The sequence below is a fragment of the Tauraco erythrolophus genome, chromosome Z (genome assembly GCF_009769465.1).
Source record: "Tauraco erythrolophus isolate bTauEry1 chromosome Z, bTauEry1.pri, whole genome shotgun sequence".
In the NCBI taxonomy this organism is placed as follows: domain Eukaryota; kingdom Metazoa; phylum Chordata; class Aves; order Musophagiformes; family Musophagidae; genus Tauraco; species Tauraco erythrolophus.
Window position 1 is genome coordinate 29079224 of NC_141496.1, and position 19835 is coordinate 29099058.

General features: G+C 42.7%; 1 protein-coding gene across 3 annotated transcripts in view; it reads right to left on the reverse strand.

Annotated features, from left to right (window-relative positions):
* Positions 1–1144: 1144 nt before the first annotated feature.
* The window catches only part of PDE8B (phosphodiesterase 8B), a 79958-nt gene continuing 61267 nt past the window's right edge, over positions 1145–19835 (reverse strand). For all 3 annotated transcript variants that reach the window (XM_086630085.1, XM_086630084.1, XM_086630082.1), the window contains 12 exons: positions 18823–18874; positions 15773–15850; positions 14792–14868; positions 13401–13565; positions 12575–12620; positions 11999–12134; positions 9473–9671; positions 8279–8496; positions 7132–7267; positions 3987–4154; positions 1901–2030; positions 1145–1362 (listed from right to left, as the gene is read on the reverse strand). In XM_086630085.1, coding sequence (XP_086486211.1) covers positions 1247–1362; positions 1901–2030; positions 3987–4154; positions 7132–7267; positions 8279–8496; positions 9473–9671; positions 11999–12134; positions 12575–12620; positions 13401–13565; positions 14792–14868; positions 15773–15850; positions 18823–18874 — 1521 coding nt within the window. In that variant the 3' untranslated portion in view covers positions 1145–1246. The remainder of the gene's footprint in view (positions 1363–1900; positions 2031–3986; positions 4155–7131; positions 7268–8278; positions 8497–9472; positions 9672–11998; positions 12135–12574; positions 12621–13400; positions 13566–14791; positions 14869–15772; positions 15851–18822; positions 18875–19835) is intronic.

Sequence of the window (19835 nt, forward strand, 5' to 3'; positions counted from 1 at the left end):
CTGAAGCCACAGCTTTGACGCTCTTGCCTGCAGCCTGGAGTGCACAGTGTTAAAAATCAGCAGATCCGCTAGTATTTATTAACTGAATAGTATGAGAATAGTCTAAAATTTGAACTCATGTTCATGTTTTGCATGTGATTACAATGAGATGTATAAAAAGATGCGTTTGTGCTTTGGAAGCTTTAGCATAAATTTTGTATCATAAAACTAATGAAAAACTATGTTTGATTTCTAACTTACTTACATCTTTTGAAATGCTTTTTACATCACAAAACAAACCAGCATTTTATTAGGAGGAAAAAAGCAGTACAAATTATAATGCTGTTACAAACTACAACCTGGAAACTTTTTTAAAAAGGGGCAAGTTCATCCTAGAAGTAAGTAGCACAATATATGGACTTGACTTATCATAAAATATCATAAAACTACACATGATGACCATGTGTACAAACACCACTTCATAAAAAAGGATTTTGAGCAAGTGCCACAATGGTTTTTGTGTAAAATTTGGCGAAACATTGGCTGTGTTTCTCTAAAATGGCAGAGAAACATGTGGATGGCACCAATTATATAGAACATGCCTAATTTCCTCCATTATATGACCAATTTTAGGAATATTTGACTCCTGCTAAGATTTTATATTGGGAAGAAAGAAGAGAGACCAGGTGGTGCTTTAGAGATAGTCTCTGTAATAATAAGGTTGTTTAAAATGGTGCAGGGTTTATTTTTTACTGTATCCAATTTATCAAGGTTTACTTGTTCTACTGTGCATGTTCTTTTTAGAACTATGGTTCAGAGGGCTGAAGAACATCAATAGAATTGGAGTAAATTTATGCTGGAGAAGGGGGAGGTTTTTATGCTTATTTGTCAACCTAGTCTTACTCTACTGGTGACTGAGAAACTCTGTCTGAGAAACAGTTGTGTGAAGTGTTAGTGAAAACAGTTGTATCACTTACAAGATTTGACAAATGCGTATTCAGTATTAGAAATTAGTTTCAGAAGTACATTTTCTGCCACAAAATGTTATTTCCAAAGAGCACTTATTCATCTGTGGATTATGTAGCCTTTTTGAAAACTTTTTTTCTGTAGGATTCAGAGAAGCTTAAAAGTGATAAATAAAAATTTCCTTCTTGCCACGCAGTCTTAATTTCACTGGAAAGGAAACACCATCTCTCTTGTAGCCAAGTCAGTAAGTGATTCACAGTGAAACTGGTAGATCAAGAGGTCTGTTTTTCTTGCCTTTGTGTCAGTTGTTGTTTTCTGATGGGAGCCTGAGACTCTTGCACTTTAACTCATCCAGTGTTTTCCAGTGTTTGTAGTTATTAGCCAAGTGTTGCATCAAAACAGGCAGATGTGCAAATGCTGAAAGGAACAGGAGGAACAGTTGGACTATGTATACAGAACAGGCAGAAGAACAGCTCAACCTCCTCTGAAATTGGCACTCTCCTACTCTCTTTTGTTCCTTCAGCTGTAAGCGAGTGCTTAAAGGAGAAAGATTTTTTTTTCAGTCTGTTTCTCTTTCAGGCAAATCCCTTTCTTAAAGTATGATGACTTTATTGAATTGTGCTGGCATGCAACCACTGTGATCTCAGTTTCTGCTGCGCAGAAGAAATACATTGCTAAAGGAGAAAAAGACCTGAATGAAAAGAAGCTTAGTTTTAAGCCATAACTCCTTCCTTCTTTGCATAGATTGTCTGGTAAGCGCTCAACTTTTGTAAGGCTGGTGGTGTGTGCAGTGAAACAGGCTTCAGCAGCATCATTGGTTGGATCCTGTGCTGTACTGCTTAGATACAGGCACTGCCCCTGGAAAAAAGGGACTCATGGCCGGCTTGAGATTACTCATTTTAGTCTGTAGAAATCTCTGCCTCAGAACAAGGAATGGAAAAGCAGAAGTACTTACCATCCCACGCATCGAACATATCTGTTACAAAATAGTCAATGAAGGAAATTTGAGACTTGGGGATGCTGCAGGTGTTTCTATCAAATACTGGCATTACAACAGGCAGACCTTGCCTCTTCTCTTCATCAGTCTAAGAAAACAAAACTCCAGTTAGCCCCTAGAGCTTTGCTGGCTTTCGTGCTGGAGCGGCAAAGGCCAGGGAATTAGAAGAATTGCAGTAGGAGATGTAACACACACCTTAGAACACCTGAGGTGAACTGCCTTAGTTTCATGTGCTTTAGTTCATCTGGAACTGGGACCGAAATCAGCATCTCTTCCCTTTCATGAGAACTCTGTTACTGTAGTGCTGTGATTGCTCTTAGCTCCAGCAAGACAGAACGCTCTAATCTGGTGATTAAGGCACACCAGCTAAAAACAGAAAATGGGGTTGCAGAGTCCTTTAGCAGAGGACAGATTTGATCTCTCCTTTTTCCACATCTCTAGTGGTTTCTAGTTTCAAACCATTTGCCTTTTAAGTAAGAGGGACGTTGCTGTCGCTACTTTCTCTGCCTCTATTGGGCTATAAGATGAATAGGAGTAAGGGTGTGCCCTTTAACTCTGTGTCCGCAACTGGAAGAGGGCTGGTTTGTTGTGCTCAGTATGGTGGAGGAGCCAATCACCTCAGCAGTCTTAGGATTTAGTTACAAAAAAACCCATATTAAGCAGTATAGGCAGCGTCTAATGCTGGAACTGGCTGCAGAGCAGTCCTCAAAATCACCAGGAGAGGTGAATGAAGAGCAGAACAGTTCTCAGCACTTCACGTTGCTGCAGGTAGGCTGGTGCCCAAGATTGGCGATTTAAAGCTAGCTCATGATAACTTGCCTGCTAGGGAGATACAGCGAGACCTGATCTTACCTAGGCAGTGATCGATGTATTCACTATGATTAAAATGAAATTCAGACATGCCTCAGCCGCTGACTACTGTGTTCTTTCAGTAATCAGAGAATCATAGAATGGTTAGAGTTGGAAGGGACCTCAAAGATCATCTAGTTCCAACACCCCTGCCATGGGCAGGGAAATCCTCCACTACACCAGCTTGCCCAAAGCCTCATCCAGCCTGGCCTTGAACTCTTCCAGGGATGGGGCATCTACAGCTTCTCTGGGTAACCTGTTCCAGTGCCTCACCACCCTCTGAGTGAAAAATTTCTTCCTTCTATCTAATCTAAATCTGCCCTCTTTCAGTTTAAATCCATTGCCCCTTGTCCTATCACTACATGCCCTTGTAAAAAGTCCCTCTCCAGCTTTCCTGTAGGCCCCCTTTAAGGACTGGAAGGCTGCTATAAGATCACCCCAATAATAATGATCAATCGCGTGTGTGATATGAATTTGGATGGTAGGCATGCCCACTTTTCTGTCTCTCCAGTCACAGCTGTTGATTTCCACACCGTTCGTGGCAAATAAAACTAAGAATCTATCAGCTGTTCAAATAAAGAACTAGAAGAGTGTTTCACTTGCTGGAAACTGGTTCATTTGTGTTAGAAAATCTGAACATTATGAAAAGGAAGTTGAGGTTCCACTTCTGTCGGGAGCGATCCCATGTGATAAGCGTTTGCACTGCCCAGGTGCCTGCAGTGCTGGCCTGCCACATCATCTGCCTGCTGTGACCATAGTTCAGGCGCCGTCTTAGAAGAGAGGGCCAGCCTGACGATTCAGCTGAGGGCTTCCTCAGGTATGGATCACCATGCTCTCCTCAGAGGAGGTACTGGGACTGGAAGCTAGAATGGTGATGGTCTTGAATATCATAGAATCATAGAATCCAGTTATATTGTCTGAGGCTAATCAAATCATTTTGTTTGGCCAGACAGAGGAAGTTAAAAGTGTAAAACCTCCTTTCCACCATTCTCTCCTGCAGGCTTCATGGTAAGCAAACTAGCCAACTTTGACGGGCGAATTCTTCTGCATGAAAGGGTCTTGTTCTGACCGGGGACAAAATGCATACATCTGGACTCCTTGGTGATGCCAGACAGACTCCGTGTGGAATAGCAGACCAGCTGACATGCATTTTCTTACTTAACATAATAGCCGACTTATAAAAAAATAAACATACCTGTGCAAAATACTCCTCTGAAATCCTCCCTGCCCATTCGATACATAGCTCTAGAGGGCGACATGGATTTGCTACATCCGCACATTTAATCATCATGCGCTTGATCAATGTTTGGTTATCTGGAAAATTCTTTATATTCGCTGTACATTCACAGTCGCTGCCTTCACTCTGTAAAAGAGAGTTGGTTACAGGGGCTGGTGGCCAGCATTCCTGCTAGCAGGAGCGAGGGCATCCTTACCAGCTCTGTTGCACTTAGACTGCACGTGGGCACCCAGCTTGACACCTCATTTCACAGAAAGCACCAGGAATTTGGAGAAGAAAGTGATGTCTGAGAACTGCAGCCTCGCTGAGTAACTAATGGTAGTCCCATTACATATGGCAGTTGTGGAGATTCTCAGAATTGATAGCAAAGTTTGTGAAATAAAGGAGTCACAAGCTTTTTATTGGCTAGGGTGAGTTACCCTTCTCTGCATTCCAGCCTCGCTTTCTTGCAAGAGGACTGGGATAGGGAACATATCCGCCAACTGCAAGCTGATAAACCATCCTCGCTGCTGAGTGTTTAAATTTGGGAGTGGTGATGGTAGCAGGCTGCTTCATTTATGTGAGCTTCTAGACTTTGCTTTTCATTCCTAGATGGGCTGTGTACCAATTTGTGCAAGTGACTGTTTCTTTTACAAGCAAAACACCAAGTCTGTGCCATTCAGTTCCGGTACATTTGCAAATAAAACTGCTGCGTTTCTGCTGGATTTTGAACACTTGGCCCAGAATACTTTTTGGCCTTAGTTACCAGCTAGGATGAAATCTCGGATAATCTATGAGATACTAACAGTGGGAAAATGCAGGAGTGGCAGACGGCCTGCAGGAAGTCTCTGCTTGCTAGGCAGTGAAATACCGAACTGCTTATTGACTGCTCTGGAGAGCGGGTGGAGGGGACAGAGCGGTTGTTACAAGTCTGCTGTGGCGTCATCTTCTGGGTCTTGAACAGTTTAGAAGGGCACAGGTATATTACATTCCTTATTGAGTAATAAAAAACCACCACCTCAGCTCACTATGGCGTTAGCGCTATTCTCGAAATAATATATTTGCGTAATTATGGCCTCCCCTCACTGCTAAATTCAACTCTTGAGTCAAAAATTGAACATAAATACTTTTTACCGCCACAGCTAAATTAATGTCTTTGTGGTTTATGGGGAGATATTTTGCAGTGACTCTTGCGAATTCAGGCATTAATCTTCTAACTTTATGTTTAGCAGTTAATTTTTTTTCAGCATGGGTAGCCCAGCAAAGAGCTGCCAAATTAACCTGCTTCTTAACTGCTGTTGGAGATCAAAATAGGAAGAGCCACCGTTAACAATAAGGAACAGAACAACCGAATACTGGGGGAAAAAACCAAATCTGTAATAGAAGTGGCTCTGTGCTCCCCTTTTATTGCTCTCCAACTCTTGTACGTTTTAAAATAGCCTCTGCTATAAACCAGTGAGATAAAGGAGAGCGAGTCAAAGAAAATGTTTTCTACGGGTTAGAAAACCTGATTGCAGTAGAATGTGTGGAGAGTGTTTAGAAGCTCTTGAGGAAGTCCTAGAACAAATGCTTTCACGGGATAACAAGGAGATACCCTGAAATGCATTCAGAGCTTGGGAACACCGTGGTTTCAGTGAGGCTTGTGAATCTAAACCCTACAGGCCAATGTGGGGATGCCAGAAAAAGAGATTTTAAAAGGATGGAGATGGAGGAAACATTTCAGAAAAACGCTTAAGCTGTCAGAAGGAGAAATGAAGCACTGTGAGAAGCTACATTTCCCAGTGACGCCTCAGAGGGCTTTTTTAGAAATGGGTGGAGCAAGCTGCTGTCTGGTCCACATGTAAGTACAGAGACACCTGAGAGCGGGTAGCTCTGCACCACTCACTGATGTGGACCGTCTTTTCATCCAGGCTTTGATCTAAAGTGGGATCCCCACTGTCCTGTCTTAGCCTATGCCACGGGGGCAAACCCATGAAGCACGGTGCCAGGGGCTGTGCTGGAACAGTCATAGGGGCCCCCAGCAGTGCCCAAACCGCATCCCCTGTGCCTTGGGACTTCTGACACTGCAGACGATCAGCCTAATTCAAAGCCAGTGCTGGTTCCAGTGAGCCCTCCAGAGCCTGGAAGTGCTGGAGAGTACAGCGCAATGTGTCCACAGTGCCAGTGAGGTTCAGCAGCCTTTGGGATTTCCAGCTCGGACTGTTGGGAGAATGGAGCTCAGCAGTCCCTAGAAGCAGGTCAGTTCAACTGATGTAATGCTGTCCCTAAAGTTGTAAACCCCACCAGTCCTGACTGGTTTCTGCACCCATGATGGTCTACAGTGCAAAAAATCCAGTTACTGAAAACTGACAGCAGCTACTTCTTATTTATTTTTATTATCATGGGCCTTCAATTGGTCTGATTTTTTCTTCAGTGTTTCTACCAACGTGCTGTTTTCACTTAGCTGTGGTAAGGTGGTCTTTGCTGAGGTCAGTGACACTGCCCTGGAGAACCCTGTTGCGTATGGAGCGCTCGACCTTGAGAGGCAACAAGAGAAGGTAAAGAGGGCCCTGGGCTGGAAAACTCAGAGGCATCTTACAAAACATACCCTGGCTGGTGATGGAGCATTGGGGTGTGTAACTGACAGGAGTAAAGTCACGGACATCACTTGCTACAATCAGGAATGGGGTGGAGAGGTCTCAGGAAGCAATGGAGTAATTCCCTGTGGCTTGAAGGCTCCAGATTACATAGGCACGAAACTGTTAGGGCAGGTTCCTCAGTCACAACCCTACACTTAGGGAAATCCTGGTGTTTGGAGGCAGGACCTTAGGCATGAGTGCCGACCTGGCTCCACGCACAGATTTTTGCGTGTACAAAAGCACTCGCCTGCATGTTTTTTGAACACGAGATGGCTTCGAAACCAAGGCTTATAAAGTGAAGTGTTTAAATGTGTTAAGGGCAGAGCCAGACACAGGAAACAAGAAAATAAAAGTATTTTTTCACTCTTTGAGCTGTGAGGTCACCAATCCCGTGTCTTTTGCACCACGGTGCAAATTAATACAACTTGAAGGAAAATGATACTTAAGGTTGTCTTGGAAGAACTTAATTGAAATGCCTGAAGGTTTGAAGTCCTGCAAGCACTTACATGTGGGCTTGTCTCCTCAGATGCCATTGGCTTGTTGATGCTGTTCACAAATTTATTCACATGCTCAAAGTGCTTTGTCATCTCTGTTGCCAAAACCATATCAATAATGGCCTGGCGCAACGTTCGGTAGTGATTTCTAGGAAAGAAAAATAGTTACTCCTCACAAGCCTGCCAGACAGAGCTCCGCCCTTCCCTCGTCCCTACCCAGCTCTGCAAAACACTGCTCAGGGGCTCATCCATGTGAGCTGGCACCTTCTGAGTTACGAAGGGTCTCGGGTTGGAGGAATGGCCTAGATCTTGCCTCTCCGTGTTTCTCCAGATGAGAATTCCTTTATTGCCTTTTGTCTGTTATTTTTACCTAAGGAAAATCAATCCCTTGAATTTAATAAAAAATTACAATTCAATATCTTAATGCTGTAACTAAGACAAGTTCTCCAGGAATGGCACCAACACATTTCCATCTCACTGTATGTTCACTTGGAACTCAAATCTGAGGTTTTTCAAATACCAACGGTGTTGTGGGGGGTACGTAAATTCATTACCTGTTTGAGGTCAGGCCCTTGCCCTCTCAGATCGCTTTCTCTCACACCCTGTCCCTGCAAAAGCTTGTCTGATGGCAATGGAATCTCCCAGGCTACATGCACGCCCAGTAGCATGGTGCCTCCAGCTCTCCCAGAGCTCCGTTTCCCTCCACTACCAGCCCTTTCTGTCCCATGTGAGTGCACTAGTGCCACAAGTGTGGGGCAACATGCGGAGTGGGCACAGCATGCAGAGTCTAGCTGTTTGGGTGGAAATGTGTGGCCCAAAAAGTAATTTGCAGGCTCCTGCAATGAAAAGGCAATGAATCAAGATGGGTCAAGATGCAGCCTGGAGGCCAACTAGACCATGCCAATGTCATATGTAAAAGATTATCAAAAATCTCTACATTGTCCAAAAAATACAAATTGGAGGATGAGGGGGTGGGGGAATGGAAAGTAACGCCTTTTTAAAACTCAAGTCTACATAGGGTTCTGGAAGAGGTTAAATATTAATGTCTCTATTCAAGTTATATTTTCTAATTTAGAAGGTAGACTCTTAATCTGTCCCAAACTAAAATCCCCAAACAAGCAATCCACACATGCGCACTCCCCTTCTCCAGCAGACCCACCTATCAATATTTTTGAAAATGTTGCATTTGCTGTCTTTAGTTGTAAGCTGAAATGCCAGTGCCGTGTGATGACTCTCTAATACAGCCGTATCATTGTAAAGCACAGCTAACTCGCTGCCTGCATTGCACAGGAAAGAGTTGGTCCGTCCAGGGTGGTCTACGTCATGAATGGTGGCAGCTATTAACGCAGCCACCTCATCTAAATGGTCAAGGCTTCCCTACAGGAAGAGAGAAAAAATATGACATGGCACAAAAATTACAATAAATAAATTCTGATCGTTTCCAGGTACGCGCAAATATGCAAGTGTAAGCTCAAGTGCAGGGATTCTGCCTCTTTGCAATTGTTTTCCACTCAATGTGCCCACAGGTTACCTACTCCAAAACTCCTCCTCCCACCCTTATCCAAATCCTCTTTCCTTAATGAATCTTTTTACTATGCTGACATCTAAGCAATAACTTTCCATCAAATCCTCTAACAGTGGATGGATCCTTTAGTGGTGTCCTTCCACTTTGTGTGCTTGCCTGATTGACCCTGTACTGACTCTGCTCCTACACAGCTTGTGTGTTTTAGAACAGGGTAGGATAGGCCAGGACATTTCAGTTGGAAGGGACTTAAAATGACAATCTAGTCCACCTGCCTGACCACTTCAGGGCTGACCAAAAGTCAATGCATGTTGTTAAGGGCATTTTCCAAACACCTCTTAAACACTGACAGGTTTGGGGCATCAACCACCTTTCTAGGGAGCCCATTCCAGTGTTTGACCACCCCCTTAGTAAAGATATGCTTCCTAATGTCCAGCCTAAACCTCCTCTGGCTCAGCTTTGACCCATTCCCACATGCCCTTTCACTGGATACTGGATTCTTCACTCAGAAGAGATCAGCACCTCTCTCTCCAAAGCTTTTGCAAAGCTTAATTAAGAGCTGTTACTAACAGTCAGTTACCAAGAGATAGAAGAGAGACAGGTTTTTCCCTCCTATTCCTTCTGCTTAAAAACGTAAATTCCCTACTCATACAAACAGACTTTACAGAAACTGTGTGGGCCTGCAGACGTCACAGGAAAAGACTTCAAGGGCAGAGCAACCTTATGAAGCCAAGGCCATTATTTAAGTAAAATCTGACTTTTGAGTGACACACACAAAATGACAAACATACTGAAATCCTAGCCCAAAGGACTCCTCGGCGATGGTTATACCTTAACTCTCTCCTTCCCAAGAAAGAAGGCGGTAGCATGTAGGACATCTGCTGCGTGTGTGGAGTTGTGGTATGAGTTGGAGGAGTGGTAGTTGGCCTCAATCACCTGCAGCCACGCTCGCAGTGTTGCTTCTGAACAGTTTAAAAACTCAGAGACCCCAAACCGGGCAAAAACTTTTAAGCCCAAATACACCAAGGGCCTGAAAAACAATAGAACAAAAAAGCACGGCTGTAAAATAAGATCTTCTGATGTTCTGAAGAACAATAGTTTTGACAAACCAGTAAGACCTTAAAAATAAAAGGGGGAGGGGGGGGGGGGAATGTTAAATGTTTTTAAATTGCACATCTATAACCTCTCAAAATCCTGGCCAAGGTTACAAATTATTACATCTACCATCCTTTCAGTCATTATTTTAATACGTTTTGTAGAAATGGTGCAGTTCCACTCGAGTTTCACCAATTCTTGTGGCTTCAGAAAAAATTCTTAAAAGCTCAGGTCTTTTGTGTTTTTAGTGTCTGTCAATCAGTTAAAACCACATTTTTTTTCTGAAGAGAAAAAGCAGACTTTGAACATGGCCTGGGCATATCCCAAAAGCTAAAAAGCCCTAAGACAAAAAAAAGGGTAAAATATTTACTGTTTCAAATAATCCTGTGACTTCAGAGGGTCCAGATTTCTACTTCCTGTCTATTTGAAGTTGGCAATATGCAAAGTATATTGATGCTTCTCAGAGCAGCTCTTAGCATGAGGTTACTATTTCATGTGAACTCTTCTAGCTTTAGGACGACTGGATCACTTTCTAGAGTTGAGGCAGGAGTTTGCCATTGGTACCCCCCCGCCCTCCCTGTGAATTCCAAGTGCTAACAGGCAGCGGATAAGCTTAAGTGTAAGAGTATGGTGGGAGCGGGAGGGAGGGGGTGGTGGTGGTTAATGTCTAAAATTAAGCTTCTGAACTCTCAAGCAGAAGCCTCCTACTTTCTTGCTTCAAGTGGTATGTGCTGGACTAAACAGGAATGGCATGTCCTGAGTCCTGCGAGCAGTGATCTCCTGGCTGGAAAGGGAATTTGAGGTCTGGTGAATGTAATGCTGGGGAGCACAGCGATGAGCCTGTGTGTGAGGCAGTAAGTAGGGTAAAATCTCTAATTTTGTTGGTTCTTAAATCCAAATCCACTCTGAGTTGTCATTTACTCTTTGTTGCTTGTGACAGGGTCTTATCTTTCAGTCACATTTTCCACTCCTGCAAGATGATCTACAGGGCTTCTGAGCTGAGAAAGGCGTAACCAAAAGCCAACATCTGCAAATTAAAACCAGGCAAATGTAAATTCCAAAAATGACCCTTTTCTTCAAAGTGAAAGAGACCTAGGAATGTCTCCAATTCTTTGCATCTTGAAATGAAAATCACTCCTCTCTGTGGATGACATCTTTATTTTTGTGGTCTGCATGACCTCAAAACTACTGGCATCTTCTTTCGTTATAGCTTTAAAATCTCAGGCTCTTGATCCTATCACTGGTTTATCCTGCATCCTAGTTTTTTATCCTTGTAATCAAAAGCCACAGTTGCCTCAGAGCTTTCTAAATCGTGGGTTGATTTAGGTGAGAGAGGGAGAGACTTGCTTTTTCCAGCATGACCTGCATTCCTGCACATCAGCAGGAAAAAGGGGCATCTGTGGGACATCCAGCACGTAACACCATCGGACTGTGCCAAGCAGTGTCATAGAATCATAGAATCATAGAATCATAGAATCATAGAATCATAGAATCATAGAATGGTTTGGGTTGGAAGGGACCTCAAAGATCACCTAGTTCCAACCCCCCTGCCATGGGCAGGGAAACCCTCCACTACACCAGGTTGCCCAAAGCCTCATCCAACCTGGCCTTGAACACTTCCAGGGATGGGGCATCTACAGCTTCTCTGGGCAACCTGTTCCAGTGCCTCACCACCCTCTGAGTGAAAAATTTCTTCCTTACGTCTAATTTAAATCTGCCCTCCTTCAATTTAAATCCATTGCCCCTTGTCCTGTCACTACACACCCTTGTAAAAAGTCCCTCTCCAGCTTTCTTGTAGGCCCCCTTTAAGTACTAGAAGGCTGCAATAAGATGACCCCAGAGCCTTCTCTTTTCCAGACTGAACAGCCCCAACTCTCTCAGTCTGTCTTCATAGGAGAGGTGTTCCAGCCCTTGGATCATCTTTGTGGTCCTCCTCTGGACCTGCTCCAGCAGCTCCATGTCCTTCTTTGTTGGGGACTCCAGAGCTGAACGCAGTATTCCAGATGTCACCTGGACAGAGCGGATGGGAGCCAAGCAAGGTGAAAATTGAAAGGGAAACAATCCTGGAGGGCTGCAGACATTGTCAGGGAAGACAATAATCTGTGCAGGGCTCTCCATGGTATCAATACACACATACAAAAAAAGAAAAGCAGCTCTCAATAGATTTGCCGTGTCTTGCTTCAGTTTTTACGGAGCAAAGCGCTTTCTGCTACAGCTCCTCAACAAGCTTTTTGCGGGCACCTGGGGAAAGGAGCGCAGTACCTTTTATTTGTAACAGCCTCCAACTCAAAAATATTGAAGTCCCAGCTTTCCTCATTATCCAAGAGCTGTGCGATACAGGGCGGAACATCGTTGATGGTGTTTGGCACTGAAAAGTGACTATGGCTCAGGTTCATATCTGTTGAAATGGAATTTGGGAATGACAACATTTCTGGATTTTTCCCTCCACCCGCATGCAGAATTCCATTTAGAAAAGAACTGTTTTTCAAGAAAAACAATGATTTTCCTTACATGAAAGAGTCTGTAAAAGCCTATAATATATATGGTTTATAATATCACAGATTATTTGGACATAAACCAAAGAGATCAGTGAACATTTCTTTCAGTGACAATTTAGTTTTTTCTTAGTCTGATTCTTTACATTTTTAAATGTATTACTTTAACTATTTGAACCTGCTTCAACTCCAAAATGGAAGCAGTCTAGCACTTGTTCTGCAGTCACTTAGACAACTATTTCCAAAGACATATATCCCACTGTGAATTAGCTTGGAGCTCTACATCATTAGCAGCTACAACAGAAGTCACACATGCAAAGGGAAGTTTAAAATGGTGGCTTACTCTTAGAAAACACATACTCGTTTCCTGACAATCTTCTCAAACCATCCTGAAAAAGCAAGTTTATCATAAATTTTAGACAGAATATCCATGGATCATCAATTGCAAAAGCACTATATGCACTTTCTCTTTAGGTGCTATTCCTGGGTAATAAAAGGACTGCTCCTATTGTAGCACTGCAAGAATCATCCTTGTTTTAAGGTCTTTCAAAATAGACATGAAAGGTTCCAAGGGATATTAGTATGAGGTCTCGAGAAAGGATATTATTAAATCTACAGTGCATTGCCCTCCTTGACTCTTCATTGGCACCTGCAGGATTTCATCATTCAAATTAACCACTATAATTTATTTTTCGTTTTCTTTATATTATTTTGGCAAAGGTTAGCTCAATGTATGTTAAAAAATGAGGTTAAACCATGATGAAATGTAGGCGGTCTGTCTGTCTCTGGCAGAAAGTGTTGCTGCTGTTACAAGACTAAAGACAGAATCTGATTAAAGTAACCTCACACTTAACACTGGACCTGCTGTAAAGCAATTCCTCTAATCCCATCTAAACTTCTAGGGTTTCCTAAACAGAATCTCCTTGAGGCAAATCAGGTTGGATTTATAAGTGGCAATCATGTTCACTATGAGGATGAATGCACTAAATGGAGACGTGGCCATATTTTACTACATCTTGGTGCCTGCTCTTATTAGACAGGCCAAAATACTCAAGGTGACAAATTCCAAGTCCCCTTCCAATCGCTTGTGAAGTTTTAGTCCAGCAGAGCACTGAACTGTGATGTAGGAAACTGGTAGCAGTAATTTCATCTTTACTAATTTTACTCACAGTCATCAGACCTCCAACAAGATCACTTGTGTGAGGATCTTCATCTTTGGTACCTAGCTGAGGGGAGTAAAGTTCTGTTGTCCGCAGGATTTCCAGAACTCTGTCCAAGGCCTCTGCTACTGTGATAGGGCTGTTTTCCTGGGCAGCATTAATTATGTTAATAACCTGAAAGCAGATTAAGGAGGCAGGTGAGGAAGAGTGAATGGCACTTTTGTCTTCTCTTACTACAAAATCTTTATTCTTGGCTTGATTATGCTACTTCCCATTTAGCAAATGGTATGTAATCTCCCTCAACACTTTAAGTACAACTCCGAAAATGTAAATTTGTTTTCTAATTCCCTGGTGTCCATCTGCTGTTTGTAACTGGTGAACTCCAGGAAAATGAAAGGAGAAGAGTGTGAAATATCTGAAATACAGGTGGGTAGACCAAAAACTAGCCATGTCCCAGTCCTTCAGCATAGCCAGGTCTGCTCAGAAGCAATCATTCAGTCCCCAGGGAGAAAAGAAACAGACTTCTGGACATGATTTAGATATCCTGATATTGAATATAAATCCTTCATTTTTTTCAGTGTGAAAATGAAGGCCAGAGAGCAGAGAAAGCAGGGAGAAGAGGATGGCTCTTCTTTGCCTCTCGCCTTGTGTTTCAGCCATGATCTGGGGGTGTAGCAATGACACCAAGGACTGCTTCTGGCACTGAGAGGGAGAGTGAGAGGGAGAAAGCACCAGTGCCGTCTTCTCCAGCAACCAGGAGCTGCTGCAGGGCCACTGCAGGTCTCCTTGAGAGTAGGCTTGGGGAGAAGGAAAGGAAAGGAAAGAGTCAGATGCTCTAACAGGTACAGTGGTGCTGGGAAGTAAAGAGCTTGATGCCAGGAAGAGAAGATGGGGAGATAGCAAAAAGTGGTTAGAAGGTTGGGTATGGCAGGCACTCCGGTTTATGGGACAAGTGATTGTGCAGCTGTTTTGCAACAGCAGAATTTGTATAACAGATAGAGAAGAAAAGACTGCAGGAAAGTGGAGGGACAGAACATGGTGCAGGTGCTCCCTCCTCTGCATGCTGTCTTACAAATACCAATGGTAAAAGCAAAGGTGAGACTGGAAGCACATGTCTTACTACACATACACGGCCCAACAGAGCAGGGTTCCCTTCCAGCTACAAGCACTGCATCTAGCAAAGACATCCTTTTCCCCCGTTTAATATTCTTCCTTATGACTAGAATTTGGAATGAGATGATGAGATGCAGAAGGTGGTAAGGAAAAAAATACTTTTTAGATTATTCTGTTAAATACAAGGTGCAGGAAACCCCTGGCTGTCCTGCCACAAACTGCATACTTCCCTATGAGATCAACTCCAAACTCTTGAGTTTTTGGAAAAGGCAATGCTCAGGACTCACCTTTGTGATAGGAGCTTCTATTGTCATTGAGTGGATCCTTGCCATGGAAGAGTACCGTCGGGTCTGCAAACTTGGAGCTGCCGTTAAAGAGAGCACCGTTTACATGCCACAGAGAGTAAATCACATGACAGCGTTTAAAGCGTCACTGGGGAACAGCATGACAGAATCCAGCTTCATCTCCCATTTCTCCTGTATCTCCTCTCCTGCAAGTTCTTGCTTTACTGTTTAATTTCTTGCATCGTTGTCTGCCTCCTTTGCAACCATCCCTCTCTTCTGCTCTCAGTTTTTTCTGTCCATCCATCACTTCAGCTATACTGAAATGAAGCTATACTTAAGCTATTTTATACTTCATGCCCTGTACCTGCCACTCTCCCTTTGTTTTCAATGGATCTCTGTCAGACACGGCTCTTCCTGTGAGAGTACGGGTGCATACGTTCCTCATCTCAGGGATACAGCTGCTCTAATGAAACCTGTTCCTGCTCCCCATAAGCTGCACTGCTCTCACTACACACTGAGGCAGAAAGAAATCTCTGCCGCTATGTCCCAACCGCCCCAAGCAGTCACAAACGGGATCAGGAGCAGAAGTACTGCCCTCAAATAACCCGCAGCAATAGATCCCTTCATGTCCCACACTAATGAAACCAAAATACTGGTTTGGGAGCACATGCTGCAGCCTTCTAAGAGAGGTGGAACTAATGCTTCACCACCCACTCTTTTATCAGGCTGCGGCACAGCCACTCCTCCTCTCTGTGAAGGCACTGCACGCCACATGCATTGTGCAGTGGTTCTGGTACTCATGCTGGGACACTGCTTCGCAAGTCAGAATGAAAAAATTTTACAGCAGTTATAAAAAAAAAATTGACTGATGTCTGTTTAATCAGCTGTGAATCTGTCTGGATCCTCTTTCATTCTGCCTTTTTGTTTTCTAGGGCAAATCTGTTCTTTATTTATAATGTTATTCTTGACAGTTTACTTTCTTACCGTCACTACTTTGAGATGTTATTGACTTAATATCAGTTGAGTCTTTCCTTCTGTTCTTGCATTTGAAGGAATGGGATTCTGTAAATACAAGACAAAAGCTTTAAAAATGCATCAAGTAAGACCCCTACAGAGCTTCCTCCACCGATACTTATGAACATTTAGTTTAATGATCTTAACAGTACCGCATAAGTGGGGGAAATACTGTAATCTCTGCACATCAGAACAAGGGATTCAGTGTCTGTAAGTTTACAGCAGCTTGTCTAAAGTCACCTAGAAAGCTGTTTTGCAAAGAAGTGAAGACACCTTATGGAACAGGGAAGTTGCTTCACGTAACTTTAGCTGTCTAAAACCAACAGTTCTTCAGGCTGTCTGGGTCTAAGGTAGCTGTTAAAGATCCTGCTTTAGGAGAGATGTCTCAGGCAGGTGGGTTGAACCCCTCCTGCAAGTCCTTTTTGCTTTGCACCCATCACTGAACAAGCCTGAGTTTAACCATCTAGAAGTTTAACCAAGTGAGAAAAATCCTGTCTCAGTCTACGTTCTTCCAGCCCAAGCACAGTTCAGGCTCAGACAGCTTTTGCTTTTAATTGCAGTAATTGTTTGTACCCTGCGTTTAAGAAAAATCAAACACACTGAGAAGGTTTATAAACAATTGATTCAGTTACTGTGAAAATTAACCATGTACCAAGCTGTCCTTCTTGAAACTGCCATTTGCTAAAGCAAGAGAAATTACCACATCCAGACAAATGCAATAGCTGGATGAAATGCCTGGAAAGAGCCTCAAAAAAAAAAAAAAAAAAGATTTAGTAAAATTTTATATCTCCAAAACATTACAGTCTGCTCTCTCCCTTGTGTTTAGAAACAGCAACTGTGTATTTATGCACGTCTTTGCAAGAGTCTTTATACTACCTGTTCCCAGAGTTTCTGAAATGCCACTCAAAGATCAAAGACCCCAGGAAGCTTCTAAAAGGAGATAACTACCATGTGAAGAATCAGAAGTATCTTAAAATTTATATTCTCAAGATAATGACCAATTTGTATAACTGTGTTAGAAGACAGAATATGTGCAGCCTGTCTTTAGCAAAATAAAATGTTTGTATACCATTCTCCAGAGCTAAAAATATATCCATCTTAAAATGACTGAAACACAGTTTCTGTCTTAATACTTTTCTTTACCACAGATTTACAAGACCACTTGGGTCTTTTTATTTTATTGTAGTCCAGACTGGAGAAACTGAAAGCACTTTCCTCTGTTGACAGCTAAGAGCAGGGAACAACCAATGCATCTTAAATTACTTTATTTATTTATTTGATACGACTCCTCTTTGAACCCCTTTCCTACATTAACATTTGGAGGAGTTTAACGGGAGGCACTTGAGTGGGAGCAAACATTTATGCATATGCACAGCTGTGAGCGGCAGTAGCACACAGGACAACTCTCCTTGTACTAAATACTAACTAGCAAGTTGGAAACTCTGTTAGTGCTACCTAGAAAGTCACAGGTGCATAAAAGCTACTCTGTGCCAGGCTACAATTTCAGCTGAAAATATTTAAATGCTGAACAAAAAATAAATTTTCTTCATCTGGCGAGCAGAATGTCTCCCCATTCAGATGTGTTACAAATTGCACCATCACAAACAGCACAATACACACAGCTTATTTTTCTACTCTCATCACGTACTGGTATATGGCCATGGCTCTGGAAATTTATTTCTGGAGCACAACCATGGACTGCAGGGCAGGATAACCTACATCACATACACGTGACTCTAAGTTTGCCCGCTTTCACTGCATCACAGTGGCTTTATGGGATGTGGCTTCCCAGACCTGCTGAAATTTGTGACAATAATAAGCAAACTTAAACGCCCCACATAATCTGTAAAACATGTAAGTAAGCTAGTAACTACATGTTAACTAGTAACAAATGTTTCTCAGCTTAATTCACAGGTGTTCTCACATTCTCGTGTTTGAAGGAAAGAAATGGTGAGAAAGAAAAGCTTCGTTTATTACAGGGACACAGCAGCTAACAGTTTAATACATGATGGATCAGTTCTCTTGGCTGCAATGGTGATGAGAGCAGAAAATTGCATATATTATCCCTTCTGCCTCCTGCACATTATTATTTGGAACCACAAAGCTCTCCAATGCTTGTACGTACTCTTACGTTACTTGAAAAAGCAGGGAATGTCAAGCGGTCACTTCTCACGCTCTTGGTGTGTTACATACTCCTCCTATGTGAAAATCAGAAGCTGCCTGACACTGCACAGCAACATTGTCCAGTGTTTCGTACTGGGAAGGGCCTCTGGCTCCAGAAGGCAATGGGGCACAAGAAACTATTCACTCAGAATAAGACAGTGGTGCTGCATTGGGCTCAGGTCACCAGAATCATGAGCTTAAAATCAGCCTTTGGTGCCTCGTTCTTCAGGGAAAATGGTTATTCTAAACATTTCACGGCATCGGAAAAAGAGATTACCCCCTTATACTCCACGCCTTTCACCAAAAGCTGTCTGCAGAAGTTACTGAAAGCTTGAACATGTTGCCTGCAAGTAAGTCAACCTGCCCAAGACACAGAGAGGCTGGTGCAGGCACACTGCCACAGCCCAGCGCTCCCTGGACCCGCTCTAGCCTGGATGCTACAGGCACCTATCTCAGCCCTGTGCTGGGGCCAAACCGAAGGCCTGCTGACGGGTCCTGAACTTTGAAACGCTCGGGCAGATCTGCTGGCACAGACCAGCACAGTTGCACATTAATTTCAGACAGAAAGGGGTGCCAAGGTACATCAGCTTCAGGATCAGACACTGTATTTTAGTAGGGTGAAGAGCAATGAACCTGAACTCCGAATGCATGGCGAGAGCTCTGTGCAGGAGATTGAGTTATTAATGACGATTACAAATCCGATTCGTGGTGTGATATCAGAGCAGCTGGCATCCGCCATCGGCCATCTGCTCTGACCACTGACTCAAGAGAGAGAAAGACAACATTTCATACCAGCAAAGCACTTGGCTGCGACCTCCAGCACAGCAGTACATAAAGGTAAATGATAGTGTTCTAACCTGACTGAGCATTGTCTCCAGTGTACTTCTCATCACGGTGACTCTTGTAGAGCTGAAGATGCACCGAGAGTAAATATATATGTAAGGGAAAAGAATGCAAAAAGATTTAATTTAAAAGGGCTACATCCAACTCTGTCCTTACCCAGCATTTACTGTTCAGTTATTTAAAAAAAAGCATTCAGCAAAGACTTTTCTTCAAGTCTTACTAGATGTAGGGAAATAATACAAATGTAAACAGATATACAATGCAGGAAATCACAGATACAATGGTGCTTTTATGTATTAAGTTCCTGTTTAATGCCTGTGTCTGCAAGAGAATTGACACTCATTTTCAGGCGGTGTTTTAAATGCAAATTGCATATGAACCTGAAAGATTCCGGGAATAAAATAGAAAAAGAAAAAAAAATTCTAAAATGTTCATTTTTGCCCTCTGTATAGTAATGTATTTTAGTAGTACTATCTAAGCTAATTTTGTATGCATCATTTTGTGGTTCACTGATAACCAGACTTTAAAAAACCCAGTTAAAAAAACAGTTTCCAGCAACTGAGTGGCAGAGGCAGGTGTCATCCCTCAGAACTTTCTTTGTTTCCAAATAATTTTAAATCATTCTCATGAATTAAAACGTTAATTATTTGTGCTTCTGAAACATCTTGGGTAGCTTCACCGATAGATATTTCAATATTTCTTGGGATTTAAATAGGATATTTCCATCATCTTAGAGTTTACACCTATTGCGTGGTCTACCGTAACACAGATTAAATACTCATCCACTTTTCCATCCTGCTCAGAAACGAAAGCACAGTCTGTTCAATACATGACAGTTTAATATCTGCTAATCACTTCACCCAATGTGAAGTGTAAGTTTCCTTCATTACACGGTCACAAAAAAGTATTTTGCTGTTAATAGGGAAAACTGAGCAGAACTTTCAGTTCGTCGTCTTCCCTCTAAAATTAGCATATCATGTATTTAGATGTAGCTAACAGAGACACTGAAAAGAACTAAAAATAACAC